The sequence below is a fragment of the Falco peregrinus genome, chromosome 3, assembly GCF_023634155.1.
Source record: "Falco peregrinus isolate bFalPer1 chromosome 3, bFalPer1.pri, whole genome shotgun sequence".
Taxonomy (NCBI): Eukaryota; Metazoa; Chordata; class Aves; order Falconiformes; family Falconidae; genus Falco; species Falco peregrinus.
The window spans coordinates 44,065,902-44,082,459 of record NC_073723.1 but is presented as its reverse complement, the minus strand read 5'-3'; the positions used below and the strand labels follow the sequence as shown (position 1 = coordinate 44,082,459).

At 50.0% G+C, this 16,558-nt stretch overlaps 1 protein-coding gene and 15 non-coding genes across 17 annotated transcripts in view; 1 reads left to right on the top strand and 15 right to left on the bottom strand.

The window, feature by feature from the left end:
* The first annotated feature begins 829 nt into the window (after positions 1 to 829).
* Positions 830 to 16,558, top strand: part of DNAJC5B (DnaJ heat shock protein family (Hsp40) member C5 beta) — a 34,668-nt gene continuing 18,939 nt past the window's right edge. Inside the window, exons 1-2 of one of the 2 annotated variants that reach the window (XM_055801083.1) lie at positions 830 to 1,008; positions 3,576 to 3,703. In XM_055801083.1, the coding sequence (XP_055657058.1) occupies positions 3,597 to 3,703 (107 nt within the window). In that variant the 5' untranslated portion in view covers positions 830 to 1,008; positions 3,576 to 3,596. Of the gene's footprint in view, positions 1,009 to 3,540; positions 3,704 to 16,558 lie in introns of both variants that reach the window. The other variant, XM_055801082.1, reaches the window with a different exon arrangement.
* TRNAA-AGC (transfer RNA alanine (anticodon AGC)) lies at positions 6,016 to 6,088 on the bottom strand. Its single transcript has one exon. It is a non-coding gene; the product is annotated as a tRNA-Ala (tRNA).
* Positions 6,421 to 6,509, bottom strand: TRNAY-GUA (transfer RNA tyrosine (anticodon GUA)). The gene is given in 2 exon segments: positions 6,421 to 6,456; positions 6,473 to 6,509. It is a non-coding gene; the product is annotated as a tRNA-Tyr (tRNA).
* Positions 7,186 to 7,258, bottom strand: TRNAA-AGC (transfer RNA alanine (anticodon AGC)). Its single transcript has one exon. It is a non-coding gene; the product is annotated as a tRNA-Ala (tRNA).
* TRNAY-GUA (transfer RNA tyrosine (anticodon GUA)) lies at positions 7,591 to 7,679 on the bottom strand. Its single transcript is given in 2 exon segments — positions 7,591 to 7,626; positions 7,643 to 7,679. It is a non-coding gene; the product is annotated as a tRNA-Tyr (tRNA).
* On the bottom strand, positions 9,032 to 9,104 carry TRNAA-AGC (transfer RNA alanine (anticodon AGC)). The gene has a single exon. It is a non-coding gene; the product is annotated as a tRNA-Ala (tRNA).
* Positions 9,437 to 9,525, bottom strand: TRNAY-GUA (transfer RNA tyrosine (anticodon GUA)). Its single transcript is given in 2 exon segments — positions 9,437 to 9,472; positions 9,489 to 9,525. It is a non-coding gene; the product is annotated as a tRNA-Tyr (tRNA).
* On the bottom strand, positions 10,202 to 10,274 carry TRNAA-AGC (transfer RNA alanine (anticodon AGC)). Its single transcript has one exon. It is a non-coding gene; the product is annotated as a tRNA-Ala (tRNA).
* TRNAY-GUA (transfer RNA tyrosine (anticodon GUA)) lies at positions 10,607 to 10,695 on the bottom strand. Its single transcript is given in 2 exon segments — positions 10,607 to 10,642; positions 10,659 to 10,695. It is a non-coding gene; the product is annotated as a tRNA-Tyr (tRNA).
* TRNAA-AGC (transfer RNA alanine (anticodon AGC)) lies at positions 12,048 to 12,120 on the bottom strand. Its single transcript has one exon. It is a non-coding gene; the product is annotated as a tRNA-Ala (tRNA).
* On the bottom strand, positions 12,453 to 12,541 carry TRNAY-GUA (transfer RNA tyrosine (anticodon GUA)). Its single transcript is given in 2 exon segments — positions 12,453 to 12,488; positions 12,505 to 12,541. It is a non-coding gene; the product is annotated as a tRNA-Tyr (tRNA).
* Positions 13,218 to 13,290, bottom strand: TRNAA-AGC (transfer RNA alanine (anticodon AGC)). Its single transcript has one exon. It is a non-coding gene; the product is annotated as a tRNA-Ala (tRNA).
* Positions 13,623 to 13,711, bottom strand: TRNAY-GUA (transfer RNA tyrosine (anticodon GUA)). Its single transcript is given in 2 exon segments — positions 13,623 to 13,658; positions 13,675 to 13,711. It is a non-coding gene; the product is annotated as a tRNA-Tyr (tRNA).
* Positions 15,064 to 15,136, bottom strand: TRNAA-AGC (transfer RNA alanine (anticodon AGC)). Its single transcript has one exon. It is a non-coding gene; the product is annotated as a tRNA-Ala (tRNA).
* TRNAY-GUA (transfer RNA tyrosine (anticodon GUA)) lies at positions 15,469 to 15,557 on the bottom strand. Its single transcript is given in 2 exon segments — positions 15,469 to 15,504; positions 15,521 to 15,557. It is a non-coding gene; the product is annotated as a tRNA-Tyr (tRNA).
* TRNAA-AGC (transfer RNA alanine (anticodon AGC)) lies at positions 16,234 to 16,306 on the bottom strand. The gene has a single exon. It is a non-coding gene; the product is annotated as a tRNA-Ala (tRNA).

Here is a 16,558-nt window from a genome sequence, read left to right as displayed (position 1 = left end):
TGGTTTAGGTTTTGTCTTTGTTTCTCACCATCCAAATCTATTTTAATTGGCAATAAATTAAGTCAGTTTTCTCCATATTGAGTCTGGTTTGCCCATGACAGTAATTCATAAGTGATCTGCCTATATTTATCTTGACCTATGAGTTTTTCATCTTACTTTCTTGTCCTGTTCTGTTGAGGAGGGGAAGTGAGAGTGGCTGGCTAGGGGTCTGGCAGCCAGCCAAGATCAATTTACTACAAAAACATGTATTTTGGAATTGGGTGATCTGGGAAGTGAACTTTTTGAGTTCAAAGGATGAACTATTTTGTTCTAAGGATGACATATGAAGAGCAATTGGTTTTTTAAGTCTCTGGCATTTACAGTTTTTTTCTTTTCCAAATGGAAAAGAATGGCTCTCCAGACTTTTTCATGGTATAAGTTAGAGGAGAAGTTCCATCAGAATAAAAGAAGACACCCTACATCTTCTATTTTGATATAAAAGTTTACAAGAACTCAAGAGTCCTAAAAGGACTTCTTCAGTTAATCTTGTTCTGGAAGAGACTACATAGTAAACCTAATCCATGGCTGGTCTCAGAGAAGTGAACTTTAGAGCAAGACTGTTGCCTCTTTGAACAAATGTAATGTATTTGTGGGGGAAAAAAGACAAACTCAAGATCCCATCAAGAGTAAAGCACAGAAGAACTAACTAAATACTAAATACATAGTCGTCCCATATTTTTTGGTGTCATTAACTCTCGGATATATCAGCCTTTAGGCTTATGAATATTTTATTTGCTCTTTCATAGATCTTCCTGAAAGATAACCAATTGGATACTGGACAAACAAACAAAAGGAGTAATCAGACTCCACTGACCTGTTTAACCTTGACTGAGAAGGATGAAAAGCAGCAGCCACTTTCTGTGGCTTCTTTCCTTTTGGATTATATCGGCATAAAAACATCAAGACATTGAACTGATAATGTTGTGAGTTTATACATGCCAGGCTGTGGTCCATCACTTTTTGAAGCAGGTATGTTATTGGAATTACCTTGCCCTATTTTTCAGCACAAAGCAAAATGAATTATGGGTATTGTAGAAAAAAAGGCATATTATTACAACCTCTGAATAAGGTAGTTAAACCTGGATAGTATAAAATTTGTGCAGAAACAGATGAAGTTAACTGAGGTTCCATCCTCTTAGGAGATGTGGAATTGTTATCAGAATTCAGTTTGTCTTTTAATATGTTTTATTGTCATTCAAGGAAGGAAACTATTTTCTTGACTCTGTTCTACTGGAACAAAAATATGTAGATTGAAGATAGGATTCTAATGTAATTTCAGCCATCAGCAATGTATCTAGTACTCAAATTGTAACTCTTATATCTTCCTTAATAAAGAGAGCATAACTTTTTCTACAAAAGTGTCATCTCATTGTACTTTTTCTATTTTATAGGACTGCTTTAAATAAGTGAGAAATAATTTTGAATCCTTAGACCTTCAAGGTGATTAATCACTAGAAGACTGAATAGGCTAATGAGTTAGAATTTCCATATCTGACTAGGTTATTAGCATTATTTTATAAGAAAGTAAAATTTACATGACTTTTTAGTTCTTCAGAATAAAAGCCATCGTAACTTTAATTTTGTTTTATGCTTCAGGGTTGCCATGTATCTTATCAGCATTATGTAATGGAATTTTAAAATAATGCTGTGCAACTGTGAGTTCACACGGTTGCCTACCATTATCTTGTACATTAACAGGATTGATGTGCCTGGCATGATGCTGGTGTGATCGGGATAGATCCCAGGATTATGTTAAATGTGCTCTGGACATACCATTGTTAACAAGTAGCATTGTAACTACTGTAGGTGGTAAAGTAATATCTAGATGCTTATATATAATCTAATTCTTAATTGTTAATTTAGAAACAAAAGTTTAGTCCATTTAGTTGATGGTTTGTGTACAACACTTAAAAATACAAAGGAATTTCTTTTTCAGCAGATCACAAAACCCTAAATTGTGTGTTAGCTTATTAGAAAAAGAAAACATTAAAGTAAATATGAATAAATTTAGGTCTTTTAGTAAATCAGACACTATGTCCCAGAATTACTCAGTGGATTGTATTTCTGTGTGTACTTACATGGTATTCGTTTTTCTTTTTGGTACTGAACAGAGCTGAAGAACTTAAAAGTTTTACGTGGCTGGTTCTGAACCAAAATGTGGCCTAGTAAATAATATATGAATAATGGCAAGATATCATTTCTAACTCAGCAATGAGAAAGGTGAAATAGCAGAGTGGGTAGTCTTATCTAACAGAACAACTTCTCAGAAATTTTTTTTATGGCTGGGCTTTCAGCTCACTTTTAGGCTTTTGCTGTGGTCACTTCTCAGCATTTGGAGAAGGGTATAACATAGAAATAAGGAGGCTATAGTGAGAGATTTGTTGCGGCAAGTCTGCCATCAAAGAGCTACAGCTTTATCTTATGAATGATAGGTATCCATGTCTGGTGTTTTAAATTATGGTTTATATGAGTTTCTTCATGTCATTGCCTAGCATAGCTAGGTCTGGTTTAAAAATGTTTGGTTCTTCAAATCCAGAAAGATGAACTATGAACTGTGAAAAGCGGAGAATCACTTGTTTGTCTGCCTTGCTTCTGTGATGAAGGAAGGAATAAACAATAGATCTGAAGAGGACTAAATCTGTCAGCCTGTGTTTAGCCTTTATTTGCACCATACTGTAAGGGCATTTTGTTAAACTTATCGGAAGCTCATGAATTCAGCCAAAAGTCTTGTATATCAAGTAAGATGGGACCTTGACTGATGTCAGTATTTCCCACATAAGTTTGCAATAAACAATTACTTTTATAATACTGAGGTCAATTCTTGCTATCTGGCCTTTTGCCTACATCCAGATTCATTCCATATGAGTTGAGAATGCAGTCATCCTGAGCACACTGTAGAGGTAATACAGAGAAAGTGCTTGGTCAGCTGTCCTCTGAGCATGTACCTCTGTCTGCTGGCAATATAAAGAGCCTAGTTTGACTAAGCTTCAAATTTAATCACTCAACTTAGGCACCTAAAAATGATTAGGCTGAATCTGAGACCTTGTGTTGAGAAAGCAGTAACTCACCACTGTGTTGCATTAGGTTATACAAAGAGGTAAAAAGCTCTTATCCCACTGCAAGAAGCCAATACAAATGGTACAATTACAAATGGTAGAATTATTCTTCCAAGACTTAGAAAAAGTAGATGCAAACAAACACAAATAAAACTAGGTGGAAATACTATGTGCAAGCATTAATGCTGCAGGAAATTTAGCTGTTCATTGCAGTGAGAGCAACGCTGAGTCTTTAATATGAATGGTGATACCTAACACAAGAAGTTCTGTTTTATGGTTTTTGCTTTTCCATTTTCTCAAATAATTATAAAAAATCTTAAGGGACAGAGGATAATTTAGAGAAAATTTTATTCTAGTTTCACTTTCATGTATTTTTAACCTTTCACTACCTGATTAAAATCTAATAAAACAAACAATAACAAATACTATCCATATATACTTGCAGTCCCTGCAATTTTAAATTCTGTTCTACATTACCAGCTTTGGTAATGCACTGCTAACATGGCTGAACAAAGGCAACGTGCTTTGTCAACATCAGGGGAAGCATTATATGAAATCCTGGCTCTGGAGAAAGGAGCAACACGTGATGAGATTAAGAAGTCCTACAGGTATGTAAAATGTGTTTTGCAGCATGTCTAAAAATGCTTGTGTGTCTGGCATGATTATGGTGGTAAAACCTTTTGAGTTACCTGCATTGTAACATTCATTGTTACAGGGTTTTTTTGTGCCATGAGCCTGAAAAGAATCTGAGATGATGCACTGTGAATCTACTGATTTCATCCCACAAGCAATCTCTGTGCCTCATATAAAATGTTTTATTCTAGCTGAATGAGAGGTTAAACTGTTAGGATAAAATAGCACAGACTATGCTTGTGAAGTGCAGTCTTCAAATACTGCACCCAGTTCTTGTGTTAACATTTTTTCCTGAAGTATGTTGAAAAGTAAAGTCAATGCAGAAAAGTGCTATAATAACAATTCATAAACTAGAGAAAGAGACATAAGGAGTTTGATCAGTTTTTCTTGTCATAAAGAAGATGACTGATAGATTATTTTATTATAGTGTGTAATATATTTGACAAGGAAAAATGCTAGGTGTGACACTGTTCCTCACTTTATGAAGGTAGGCATAAAAAACCCCAATACTTGGAATCCAAAAGCAATTTGAGCTGAAAAAAAGGTACATGGTTTTAACAGTGACCATAACCAACCACTGAAACATAATGGCACAGGAAATGGGAGGTTGTCTATTGAAAAAGAAGAGAGGACTTTAAGATAATTTTTACTTAAATGCAAGTTTATGGTGTAAAGTATTTTATTGTTGAAATGTAACAAGACCTAGAAGTAAGACTAGAAGATTTTATGGTTCATTTTGCTTTTAAGTCTGTTCTGCTGCTATTGAAAGAGAAAGAACTTTAAATGTCATGAGTGAAACAGATGTTCTTGACATCAAACCATGCCAGACATGTACTTGCAGGTTTAATGAATATGGTAAAATTTTTATTGCAGCATCATTCTGAGTGTTGGTGGTCACACTGTATTACCAGCTGTATTGCTTTTTGTATCAAATGTAAGAATATTTTTGAACTGAAAAAGTGATTATGAAGTAGATCTACTTGTATCATTGTTTAGCTTAAACTTTGCTGGGACTCTGTCCTCTGTGTTTTTGAAGAAATTGCATCTCTCTCACCTTCTGTTCCTAAAGGCATATATGCTATGGAGGCAGAAGTAGTGGATGTTCAAACTCTTCACACACTGAAAGGAAAACTGTTGACATCTCATGGTTCTGTTGTCTTTAAAATTATAACACTGGGGGATAAACTTACTACAGTATCAAATTCAGTCATGACTTGTACCTTCTCTGTCCTTGTAGTATAGACTGGCTGCAGAAACAATCTTCAGTATCAAACCTCATGTTTTCCTGTTGCTTTTACATTTCATTTTCTGGAAAAGAGGCCTAATTTAATCCTCAAAGGAAAAAGTTGCCATGGAAGAATGTAGAATGGAATTAATTTTATCTAATGCTAAACATTAATATGGATGATTTACAGAGTGATCTATGGTAAAACAGACAGTGGTGCTTTATCCATCTTTATTAGTAATTACAGAAAAAAAAGGCTATTTCTGACTAAAGTGGAAATGTCAGAGGGATTCAATTTTAATGGAGTAGCTGTAAATATTTGCAAGATAAAATGATGAGTCAGGCTCATAGATTTGCTTTAATTATCTTTTAATTTATGCTAATCCAAAAATCTGCTGCTGAACTGGTATTCTGCAGTACAAGGTATAAAAGCAGTGATACTTGATTCTGAGTTTCCTGCCGCTATTAATTAAGTCAGTATTAATCATACTACCAGAGCCCAGGGCAAAATTTTCTTTTTAATAAACATGACAGAAATACCTTTCTGTGCTTTTATTTGGAGTTTGGCAAAATCAAATTTATCAAGGACTAAACCCAACAGGTTTCTAATCAGCAGAGTTTCAAAAGAGACCTGTTTATCTCCGTTACTATATAAAAGTGATATTTAGAAATATTTTTCGTGTACTAACTTAAGCTTTTCAGTCTGACAGTGAAGTAATATGCAGAGACACCAAATTTCTTATGTTTTCTTCAGAAGTTTGAAGACATCCAGTTTGATAGAGTATTTACACAAAAATAATTACGTTGACACCTCTGTGACCAAGAAGACATTGGAGATTGAGAATTTGATTGACAATGTGTGCAGTACTCTCAATGCCATTTAATGCTTACCAAACAAAAAATTATAATCATTCAAATATACTTATGATGATGGACTGTGCTACTCCTGATACATACAGGATGATATATCCTGTGAACATGCTATGATATTCCCAAAGCCCCTAGAAGACGGAGGCCGCCAGAAAAGGTCCCTGTTGTCCAGGTAAGGAGAATGAAAAGCGTTGGAGAATGCGGGCATCGATCCCGCTGCCTCTCGCATGCTAAGCGAGCGCTCTACCACTTGAGCTAATTCCCCAGCCCATGGCCTCTGACTGAGGTCCTCTCCCCTCCCAGGCACCCACCCATGGCCCGGGCTGCCCCGCACCCAAAGCCTGGGCCTGCCGCTGGCCTCACTCTCACACCACCAGCAACGCACCCGCTCTTTGCCTTGCCGGAGGTGACCCCTGAAAAACACAGCGCCTCAGGACCACCATCCCCTGGCCCAGGCTTCACCGCAGGCAGCCTTGGCTGGTCGCCTGCCCCACCGGTGGCAAGAGCTCCAGCCTGGGCACACCTTCAAGGGCAGCCGCCCGGGCAGGGCCAAGAGATAGAGGTGCCACAGGGTCTGGGCCAGAGCCAAAAGGGCACTCCTTCGAGCCGGAGTTGAACCAGCGACCTAAGGATGGCCGTGCAAGGGAGCCTACAGTCCTCCGCTCTACCAGCTGAGCTATCGAAGGAAGCATGGGGCCCTGCCCAGTACCTCTGCCCATCACACACCCATCCACAGCTTCCCTATCCACAGCGCAATGTGATGCCTCTATTCCAACATCCTGCTTCATCAACAACCTCAGCTCCCGTGTCACGCTACCTTGCTCCAACCTTTAGTACCTGAAATCGTGCAAACCCCAAAACAGAAAATCTCCGCAAGCTCCTTGAGCGTCATCTTCTACAGCTCTTCCCTTGATTCAGATTCACAGCCCAATCCTCTGGTCAAGCACCAGACAAATGGGCAACCATTCAGCTACTACTCCGTAACATTCTCCTAGCAGCTGGAAGGTCACGCGTAAGCCCTTTGATCCTCGCTTTCTCCAAGCTGAACTTGCCCACTTTCCTCAGCCCATCCGCACATATAAACCCCTCCATTCCCAGAGCTGTTTGGTGGCCCTGCACTGAGCTTGCTCCATTTCATTGATGTCTCCGCTCCACGGGGGAGCTCAAAGCTGGACATAGTACTGCAGACGACTTTTGACAACAGTCAAAGAGGGAGAAGATCAAGTCTTCTCTTAAACTGCCTGTCCTGCTCTTGATATAGCCCAGGGTGGCATCCTCCTCTTTAAAGCCTGGGCACACCATGATCTCCCCACAGCCCCCAGAAGAGGTCCTTGTTGTCCAGGTAAGGAGAATGAAAAGCGTTGGAGAATGCGGGCATCGATCCCGCTGCCTCTCGCATGCTAAGCGAGCGCTCTACCACTTGAGCTAATTCCCCAGCCCATGGCCTCTGACTGAGGTCCTCTCCCCTCCCAGGCACCCACCCATGGCCCGGGCTGCCCCGCACCCAAAGCCTGGGCCTGCCGCTGGCCTCACTCTCACACCACCAGCAACGCACCCGCTCTTTGCCTTGCCGGAGGTGACCCCTGAAAAACACAGCGCCTCAGGACCACCATCCCCTGGCCCAGGCTTCACCGCAGGCAGCCTTGGCTGGTCGCCTGCCCCACCGGTGGCAAGAGCTCCAGCCTGGGCACACCTTCAAGGGCAGCCGCCCGGGCAGGGCCAAGAGATAGAGGTGCCACAGGGTCTGGGCCAGAGCCAAAAGGGCACTCCTTCGAGCCGGAGTCGAACCAGCGACCTAAGGATGGCCGTGCAAGGGAGCCTACAGTCCTCCGCTCTACCGGCTGAGCTATCGAAGGAAGCATGGGACCCTCACACCTCACAAGCTCATCACAGCCTCATAAAGACGTTCACTTCTCACACCACTCCCGCATACACGCATGACTCTCCTCACAGCAGGAAAAAAGAAACACTTGCCTTAGAGCACATTGCCCACAACCTCTCACGCCCGTGGCACCAGTCCAGGGCAGACACAGCCATGGCAGCTCGCTCCAAGCCAGTGTCCAGAACAGAAGGCACTAGCATCCTGGTGAGGCAGGCACAACTCCATGGCAGGAAGTCACTGCATAGGCCAGCGTGGTGATCATGCCCAGTGAGCGCCAGGCAGGTCCAGGCTGCCAAGCCAGGGTTGAGGTCAGGACAGAACACCTGTCTGCATGTCAGCGTCTGGATCAAGCCTTGCTGTGGCTGGACATCTCCGTGGCTCTGGCCATGGCTCAGCTAGTGACCAGGACTCCTACTGCATTGCTCAAAAAGAGAGTGAAGGCCCACAGCTGAAAGCTAATAGAGCTCCTGGACCCCATGCGTGAAGCTGAATGCCCCACGTGAGGATGCTCAGGGCCATTCGGGCCTGTTAGGGAACTCAGGGCCCACATGAGACGTAATGGCAGCCATGCAAGGGACCCGGCATTCCACTGCTCGACCAGCAGAGCTACTGATGGACCGCCAGGGCCCTCTCCCAGCTCTGCCTCCCTGACAGAGTTCTCAAAGCAATCAGCTTGAATGAGGCCCAAGGGCATCTCTGCACAAACCTCCCCGTCCAAGCACCCCAATCCCAGGGAATGCAGCAGCTTGCTGAAGGCTTCAGCCAGTCAGCCCATGCCAGTCTCCAAGCATGGAGACTGCACAGCCCCGCGGGCACCCTTCGTCTCCTGCCTGGCTGTCCTGAGGGAAGAAACAACTGAACCTGTCCCGCTTCTGTTCTGGCCTGTTGTTTCTCAGTCCTCCACCAATCATCACAGTAAAAGACCTTAACCACTGAACCAGTGAAAGGTGCTGCCCATCTCCCCCAAAACCCTCTCTCCTCCAGCCTCTGGACAAGCCCGCATTCACTGGCACCTCCTCACAGGGCAAACGCGCCTGCTCCCAAGTGTCCCAGTGGCCTTGTTCTGAGGTCGCGGCTCTTGGTCAATGTCTGTCTCCTACAGAGAGGCCCAAAGCTGGGCACGCTATTCTAGATGCCATCAGCCAAGTTTCAAGTAAAAGCAGAGACTGTGTCCCTCGATCCAGAGACTGTGCTGCCCTTGGTGCAGCCCTGGATTGCTCTCCTCTTCTGTGCAGCTCAGGTGCAAGGTGAGCTCCCCACAGCCCATGGAGGACCCGGGACCCAAGCAAAGGTCCCTGTTGTCCAGGTAAGGAGAATGAAAAGCGTTGGAGAATGCGGGCATCGATCCCGCTGCCTCTCGCATGCTAAGCGAGCGCTCTACCACTTGAGCTAATTCCCCAGCCCATGGCCTCTGACTGAGGTCCTCTCCCCTCCCAGGCACCCACCCATGGCCCGGGCTGCCCCGCACCCAAAGCCTGGGCCTGCCGCTGGCCTCACTCTCACACCACCAGCAACGCACCCGCTCTTTGCCTTGCCGGAGGTGACCCCTGAAAAACACAGCGCCTCAGGACCACCATCCCCTGGCCCAGGCTTCACCGCAGGCAGCCTTGGCTGGTCGCCTGCCCCACCGGTGGCAAGAGCTCCAGCCTGGGCACACCTTCAAGGGCAGCCGCCCGGGCAGGGCCAAGAGATAGAGGTGCCACAGGGTCTGGGCCAGAGCCAAAAGGGCACTCCTTCGAGCCGGAGTTGAACCAGCGACCTAAGGATGGCCGTGCAAGGGAGCCTACAGTCCTCCGCTCTACCAGCTGAGCTATCGAAGGAAGCATGGGGCCCTGCCCAGTACCTCTGCCCATCACACACCCATCCACAGCTTCCCTATCCACAGCGCAATGTGATGCCTCTATTCCAACATCCTGCTTCATCAACAACCTCAGCTCCCGTGTCACGCTACCTTGCTCCAACCTTTAGTACCTGAAATCGTGCAAACCCCAAAACAGAAAATCTCCGCAAGCTCCTTGAGCGTCATCTTCTACAGCTCTTCCCTTGATTCAGATTCACAGCCCAATCCTCTGGTCAAGCACCAGACAAATGGGCAACCATTCAGCTACTACTCCGTAACATTCTCCTAGCAGCTGGAAGGTCACGCGTAAGCCCTTTGATCCTCGCTTTCTCCAAGCTGAACTTGCCCACTTTCCTCAGCCCATCCGCACATATAAACCCCTCCATTCCCAGAGCTGTTTGGTGGCCCTGCACTGAGCTTGCTCCATTTCATTGATGTCTCCGCTCCACAGGGGAGCTCAAAGCTGGACATAGTACTGCAGATGACTTTTGACAACAGTCAAAGAGGGAGAAGATCAAGTCTTCTCTTAAACTGCCTGTCCCGCTCTTGATATAGCCCAGGGTGGCATCCTCCTCTTTAAAGCCTGGGCACACCATGATCTCCCCACAGCCCCCAGAAGAGGTCCTTGTTGTCCAGGTAAGGAGAATGAAAAGCGTTGGAGAATGCGGGCATCGATCCCGCTGCCTCTCGCATGCTAAGCGAGCGCTCTACCACTTGAGCTAATTCCCCAGCCCATGGCCTCTGACTGAGGTCCTCTCCCCTCCCAGGCACCCACCCATGGCCCGGGCTGCCCCGCACCCAAAGCCTGGGCCTGCCGCTGGCCTCACTCTCACACCACCAGCAACGCACCCGCTCTTTGCCTTGCCGGAGGTGACCCCTGAAAAACACAGCGCCTCAGGACCACCATCCCCTGGCCCAGGCTTCACCGCAGGCAGCCTTGGCTGGTCGCCTGCCCCACCGGTGGCAAGAGCTCCAGCCTGGGCACACCTTCAAGGGCAGCCGCCCGGGCAGGGCCAAGAGATAGAGGTGCCACAGGGTCTGGGCCAGAGCCAAAAGGGCACTCCTTCGAGCCGGAGTTGAACCAGCGACCTAAGGATGGCCGTGCAAGGGAGCCTACAGTCCTCCGCTCTACCGGCTGAGCTATCGAAGGAAGCATGGGACCCTCACACCTCACAAGCTCATCACAGCCTCATAAAGACGTTCACTTCTCACACCACTCCCGCATACACGCATGACTCTCCTCACAGCAGGAAAAAAGAAACACTTGCCTTAGAGCACATTGCCCACAACCTCTCACGCCCGTGGCACCAGTCCAGGGCAGACACAGCCATGGCAGCTCGCTCCAAGCCAGTGTCCAGAACAGAAGGCACTAGCATCCTGGTGAGGCTGGCACAACTCCATGGCAGGAAGTCACTGCATAGGCCAGCGTGGTGATCATGCCCAGTGAGCGCCAGGCAGGTCCAGGCTGCCAAGCCAGGGTTGAGGTCAGGACAGAACACCTGTCTGCATGTCAGCGTCTGGATCAAGCCTTGCTGTGGCTGGACATCTCCGTGGCTCTGGCCATGGCTCAGCTAGTGACCAGGACTCCTACTGCATTGCTCAAAAAGAGAGTGAAGGCCCACAGCTGAAAGCTAATAGAGCTCCTGGACCCCATGCGTGAAGCTGAATGCCCCACGTGAGGATGCTCAGGGCCATTCGGGCCTGTTAGGGAACTCAGGGCCCACATGAGACGTAATGGCAGCCATGCAAGGGACCCGGCATTCCACTGCTCGACCAGCAGAGCTACTGATGGACCGCCAGGGCCCTCTCCCAGCTCTGCCTCCCTGACAGAGTTCTCAAAGCAATCAGCTTGAATGAGGCCCAAGGGCATCTCTGCACAAACCTCCCCGTCCAAGCACCCCAATCCCAGGGAATGCAGCAGCTTGCTGAAGGCTTCAGCCAGTCAGCCCATGCCAGTCTCCAAGCATGGAGACTGCACAGCCCCGCGGGCACCCTTCGTCTCCTGCCTGGCTGTCCTGAGGGAAGAAACAACTGAACCTGTCCCGCTTCTGTTCTGGCCTGTTGTTTCTCAGTCCTCCACCAATCATCACAGTAAAAGACCTTAACCACTGAACCAGTGAAAGGTGCTGCCCATCTCCCCCAAAACCCTCTCTCCTCCAGCCTCTGGACAAGCCCGCATTCACTGGCACCTCCTCACAGGGCAAACGCGCCTGCTCCCAAGTGTCCCAGTGGCCTTGTTCTGAGGTCGCGGCTCTTGGTCAATGTCTGTCTCCTACAGAGAGGCCCAAAGCTGGGCACGCTATTCTAGATGCCATCAGCCAAGTTTCAAGTAAAAGCAGAGACTGTGTCCCTCGATCCAGAGACTGTGCTGCCCTTGGTGCAGCCCTGGATTGCTCTCCTCTTCTGTGCAGCTCAGGTGCAAGGTGAGCTCCCCACAGCCCATGGAGGACCCGGGACCCAAGCAAAGGTCCCTGTTGTCCAGGTAAGGAGAATGAAAAGCGTTGGAGAATGCGGGCATCGATCCCGCTGCCTCTCGCATGCTAAGCGAGCGCTCTACCACTTGAGCTAATTCCCCAGCCCATGGCCTCTGACTGAGGTCCTCTCCCCTCCCAGGCACCCACCCATGGCCCGGGCTGCCCCGCACCCAAAGCCTGGGCCTGCCGCTGGCCTCACTCTCACACCACCAGCAACGCACCCGCTCTTTGCCTTGCCGGAGGTGACCCCTGAAAAACACAGCGCCTCAGGACCACCATCCCCTGGCCCAGGCTTCACCGCAGGCAGCCTTGGCTGGTCGCCTGCCCCACCGGTGGCAAGAGCTCCAGCCTGGGCACACCTTCAAGGGCAGCCGCCCGGGCAGGGCCAAGAGATAGAGGTGCCACAGGGTCTGGGCCAGAGCCAAAAGGGCACTCCTTCGAGCCGGAGTTGAACCAGCGACCTAAGGATGGCCGTGCAAGGGAGCCTACAGTCCTCCGCTCTACCAGCTGAGCTATCGAAGGAAGCATGGGGCCCTGCCCAGTACCTCTGCCCATCACACACCCATCCACAGCTTCCCTATCCACAGCGCAATGTGATGCCTCTATTCCAACATCCTGCTTCATCAACAACCTCAGCTCCCGTGTCACGCTACCTTGCTCCAACCTTTAGTACCTGAAATCGTGCAAACCCCAAAACAGAAAATCTCCGCAAGCTCCTTGAGCGTCATCTTCTACAGCTCTTCCCTTGATTCAGATTCACAGCCCAATCCTCTGGTCAAGCACCAGACAAATGGGCAACCATTCAGCTACTACTCCGTAACATTCTCCTAGCAGCTGGAAGGTCACGCGTAAGCCCTTTGATCCTCGCTTTCTCCAAGCTGAACTTGCCCACTTTCCTCAGCCCATCCGCACATATAAACCCCTCCATTCCCAGAGCTGTTTGGTGGCCCTGCACTGAGCTTGCTCCATTTCATTGATGTCTCCGCTCCACGGGGGAGCTCAAAGCTGGACATAGTACTGCAGACGACTTTTGACAACAGTCAAAGAGGGAGAAGATCAAGTCTTCTCTTAAACTGCCTGTCCTGCTCTTGATATAGCCCAGGGTGGCATCCTCCTCTTTAAAGCCTGGGCACACCATGATCTCCCCACAGCCCCCAGAAGAGGTCCTTGTTGTCCAGGTAAGGAGAATGAAAAGCGTTGGAGAATGCGGGCATCGATCCCGCTGCCTCTCGCATGCTAAGCGAGCGCTCTACCACTTGAGCTAATTCCCCAGCCCATGGCCTCTGACTGAGGTCCTCTCCCCTCCCAGGCACCCACCCATGGCCCGGGCTGCCCCGCACCCAAAGCCTGGGCCTGCCGCTGGCCTCACTCTCACACCACCAGCAACGCACCCGCTCTTTGCCTTGCCGGAGGTGACCCCTGAAAAACACAGCGCCTCAGGACCACCATCCCCTGGCCCAGGCTTCACCGCAGGCAGCCTTGGCTGGTCGCCTGCCCCACCGGTGGCAAGAGCTCCAGCCTGGGCACACCTTCAAGGGCAGCCGCCCGGGCAGGGCCAAGAGATAGAGGTGCCACAGGGTCTGGGCCAGAGCCAAAAGGGCACTCCTTCGAGCCGGAGTCGAACCAGCGACCTAAGGATGGCCGTGCAAGGGAGCCTACAGTCCTCCGCTCTACCGGCTGAGCTATCGAAGGAAGCATGGGACCCTCACACCTCACAAGCTCATCACAGCCTCATAAAGACGTTCACTTCTCACACCACTCCCGCATACACGCATGACTCTCCTCACAGCAGGAAAAAAGAAACACTTGCCTTAGAGCACATTGCCCACAACCTCTCACGCCCGTGGCACCAGTCCAGGGCAGACACAGCCATGGCAGCTCGCTCCAAGCCAGTGTCCAGAACAGAAGGCACTAGCATCCTGGTGAGGCAGGCACAACTCCATGGCAGGAAGTCACTGCATAGGCCAGCGTGGTGATCATGCCCAGTGAGCGCCAGGCAGGTCCAGGCTGCCAAGCCAGGGTTGAGGTCAGGACAGAACACCTGTCTGCATGTCAGCGTCTGGATCAAGCCTTGCTGTGGCTGGACATCTCCGTGGCTCTGGCCATGGCTCAGCTAGTGACCAGGACTCCTACTGCATTGCTCAAAAAGAGAGTGAAGGCCCACAGCTGAAAGCTAATAGAGCTCCTGGACCCCATGCGTGAAGCTGAATGCCCCACGTGAGGATGCTCAGGGCCATTCGGGCCTGTTAGGGAACTCAGGGCCCACATGAGACGTAATGGCAGCCATGCAAGGGACCCGGCATTCCACTGCTCGACCAGCAGAGCTACTGATGGACCGCCAGGGCCCTCTCCCAGCTCTGCCTCCCTGACAGAGTTCTCAAAGCAATCAGCTTGAATGAGGCCCAAGGGCATCTCTGCACAAACCTCCCCGTCCAAGCACCCCAATCCCAGGGAATGCAGCAGCTTGCTGAAGGCTTCAGCCAGTCAGCCCATGCCAGTCTCCAAGCATGGAGACTGCACAGCCCCGCGGGCACCCTTCGTCTCCTGCCTGGCTGTCCTGAGGGAAGAAACAACTGAACCTGTCCCGCTTCTGTTCTGGCCTGTTGTTTCTCAGTCCTCCACCAATCATCACAGTAAAAGACCTTAACCACTGAACCAGTGAAAGGTGCTGCCCATCTCCCCCAAAACCCTCTCTCCTCCAGCCTCTGGACAAGCCCGCATTCACTGGCACCTCCTCACAGGGCAAACGCGCCTGCTCCCAAGTGTCCCAGTGGCCTTGTTCTGAGGTCGCGGCTCTTGGTCAATGTCTGTCTCCTACAGAGAGGCCCAAAGCTGGGCACGCTATTCTAGATGCCATCAGCCAAGTTTCAAGTAAAAGCAGAGACTGTGTCCCTCGATCCAGAGACTGTGCTGCCCTTGGTGCAGCCCTGGATTGCTCTCCTCTTCTGTGCAGCTCAGGTGCAAGGTGAGCTCCCCACAGCCCATGGAGGACCCGGGACCCAAGCAAAGGTCCCTGTTGTCCAGGTAAGGAGAATGAAAAGCGTTGGAGAATGCGGGCATCGATCCCGCTGCCTCTCGCATGCTAAGCGAGCGCTCTACCACTTGAGCTAATTCCCCAGCCCATGGCCTCTGACTGAGGTCCTCTCCCCTCCCAGGCACCCACCCATGGCCCGGGCTGCCCCGCACCCAAAGCCTGGGCCTGCCGCTGGCCTCACTCTCACACCACCAGCAACGCACCCGCTCTTTGCCTTGCCGGAGGTGACCCCTGAAAAACACAGCGCCTCAGGACCACCATCCCCTGGCCCAGGCTTCACCGCAGGCAGCCTTGGCTGGTCGCCTGCCCCACCGGTGGCAAGAGCTCCAGCCTGGGCACACCTTCAAGGGCAGCCGCCCGGGCAGGGCCAAGAGATAGAGGTGCCACAGGGTCTGGGCCAGAGCCAAAAGGGCACTCCTTCGAGCCGGAGTTGAACCAGCGACCTAAGGATGGCCGTGCAAGGGAGCCTACAGTCCTCCGCTCTACCAGCTGAGCTATCGAAGGAAGCATGGGGCCCTGCCCAGTACCTCTGCCCATCACACACCCATCCACAGCTTCCCTATCCACAGCGCAATGTGATGCCTCTATTCCAACATCCTGCTTCATCAACAACCTCAGCTCCCGTGTCACGCTACCTTGCTCCAACCTTTAGTACCTGAAATCGTGCAAACCCCAAAACAGAAAATCTCCGCAAGCTCCTTGAGCGTCATCTTCTACAGCTCTTCCCTTGATTCAGATTCACAGCCCAATCCTCTGGTCAAGCACCAGACAAATGGGCAACCATTCAGCTACTACTCCGTAACATTCTCCTAGCAGCTGGAAGGTCACGCGTAAGCCCTTTGATCCTCGCTTTCTCCAAGCTGAACTTGCCCACTTTCCTCAGCCCATCCGCACATATAAACCCCTCCATTCCCAGAGCTGTTTGGTGGCCCTGCACTGAGCTTGCTCCATTTCATTGATGTCTCCGCTCCACGGGGGAGCTCAAAGCTGGACATAGTACTGCAGATGACTTTTGACAACAGTCAAAGAGGGAGAAGATCAAGTCTTCTCTTAAACTGCCTGTCCTGCTCTTGATATAGCCCAGGGTGGCATCCTCCTCTTTAAAGCCTGGGCACACCATGATCTCCCCACAGCCCCCAGAAGAGGTCCTTGTTGTCCAGGTAAGGAGAATGAAAAGCGTTGGAGAATGCGGGCATCGATCCCGCTGCCTCTCGCATGCTAAGCGAGCGCTCTACCACTTGAGCTAATTCCCCAGCCCATGGCCTCTGACTGAGGTCCTCTCCCCTCCCAGGCACCCACCCATGGCCCGGGCTGCCCCGCACCCAAAGCCTGGGCCTGCCGCTGGCCTCACTCTCACACCACCAGCAACGCACCCGCTCTTTGCCTTGCCGGAGGTGACCCCTGAAAAACACAGCGCCTCAGGACCACCATCCCCTGGCCCAGGCTTCACCGCAGGCAGCCTTGGCTGGTCGCCTGCCCCACCGGTGGCAAGAGCTCCAGCCTGG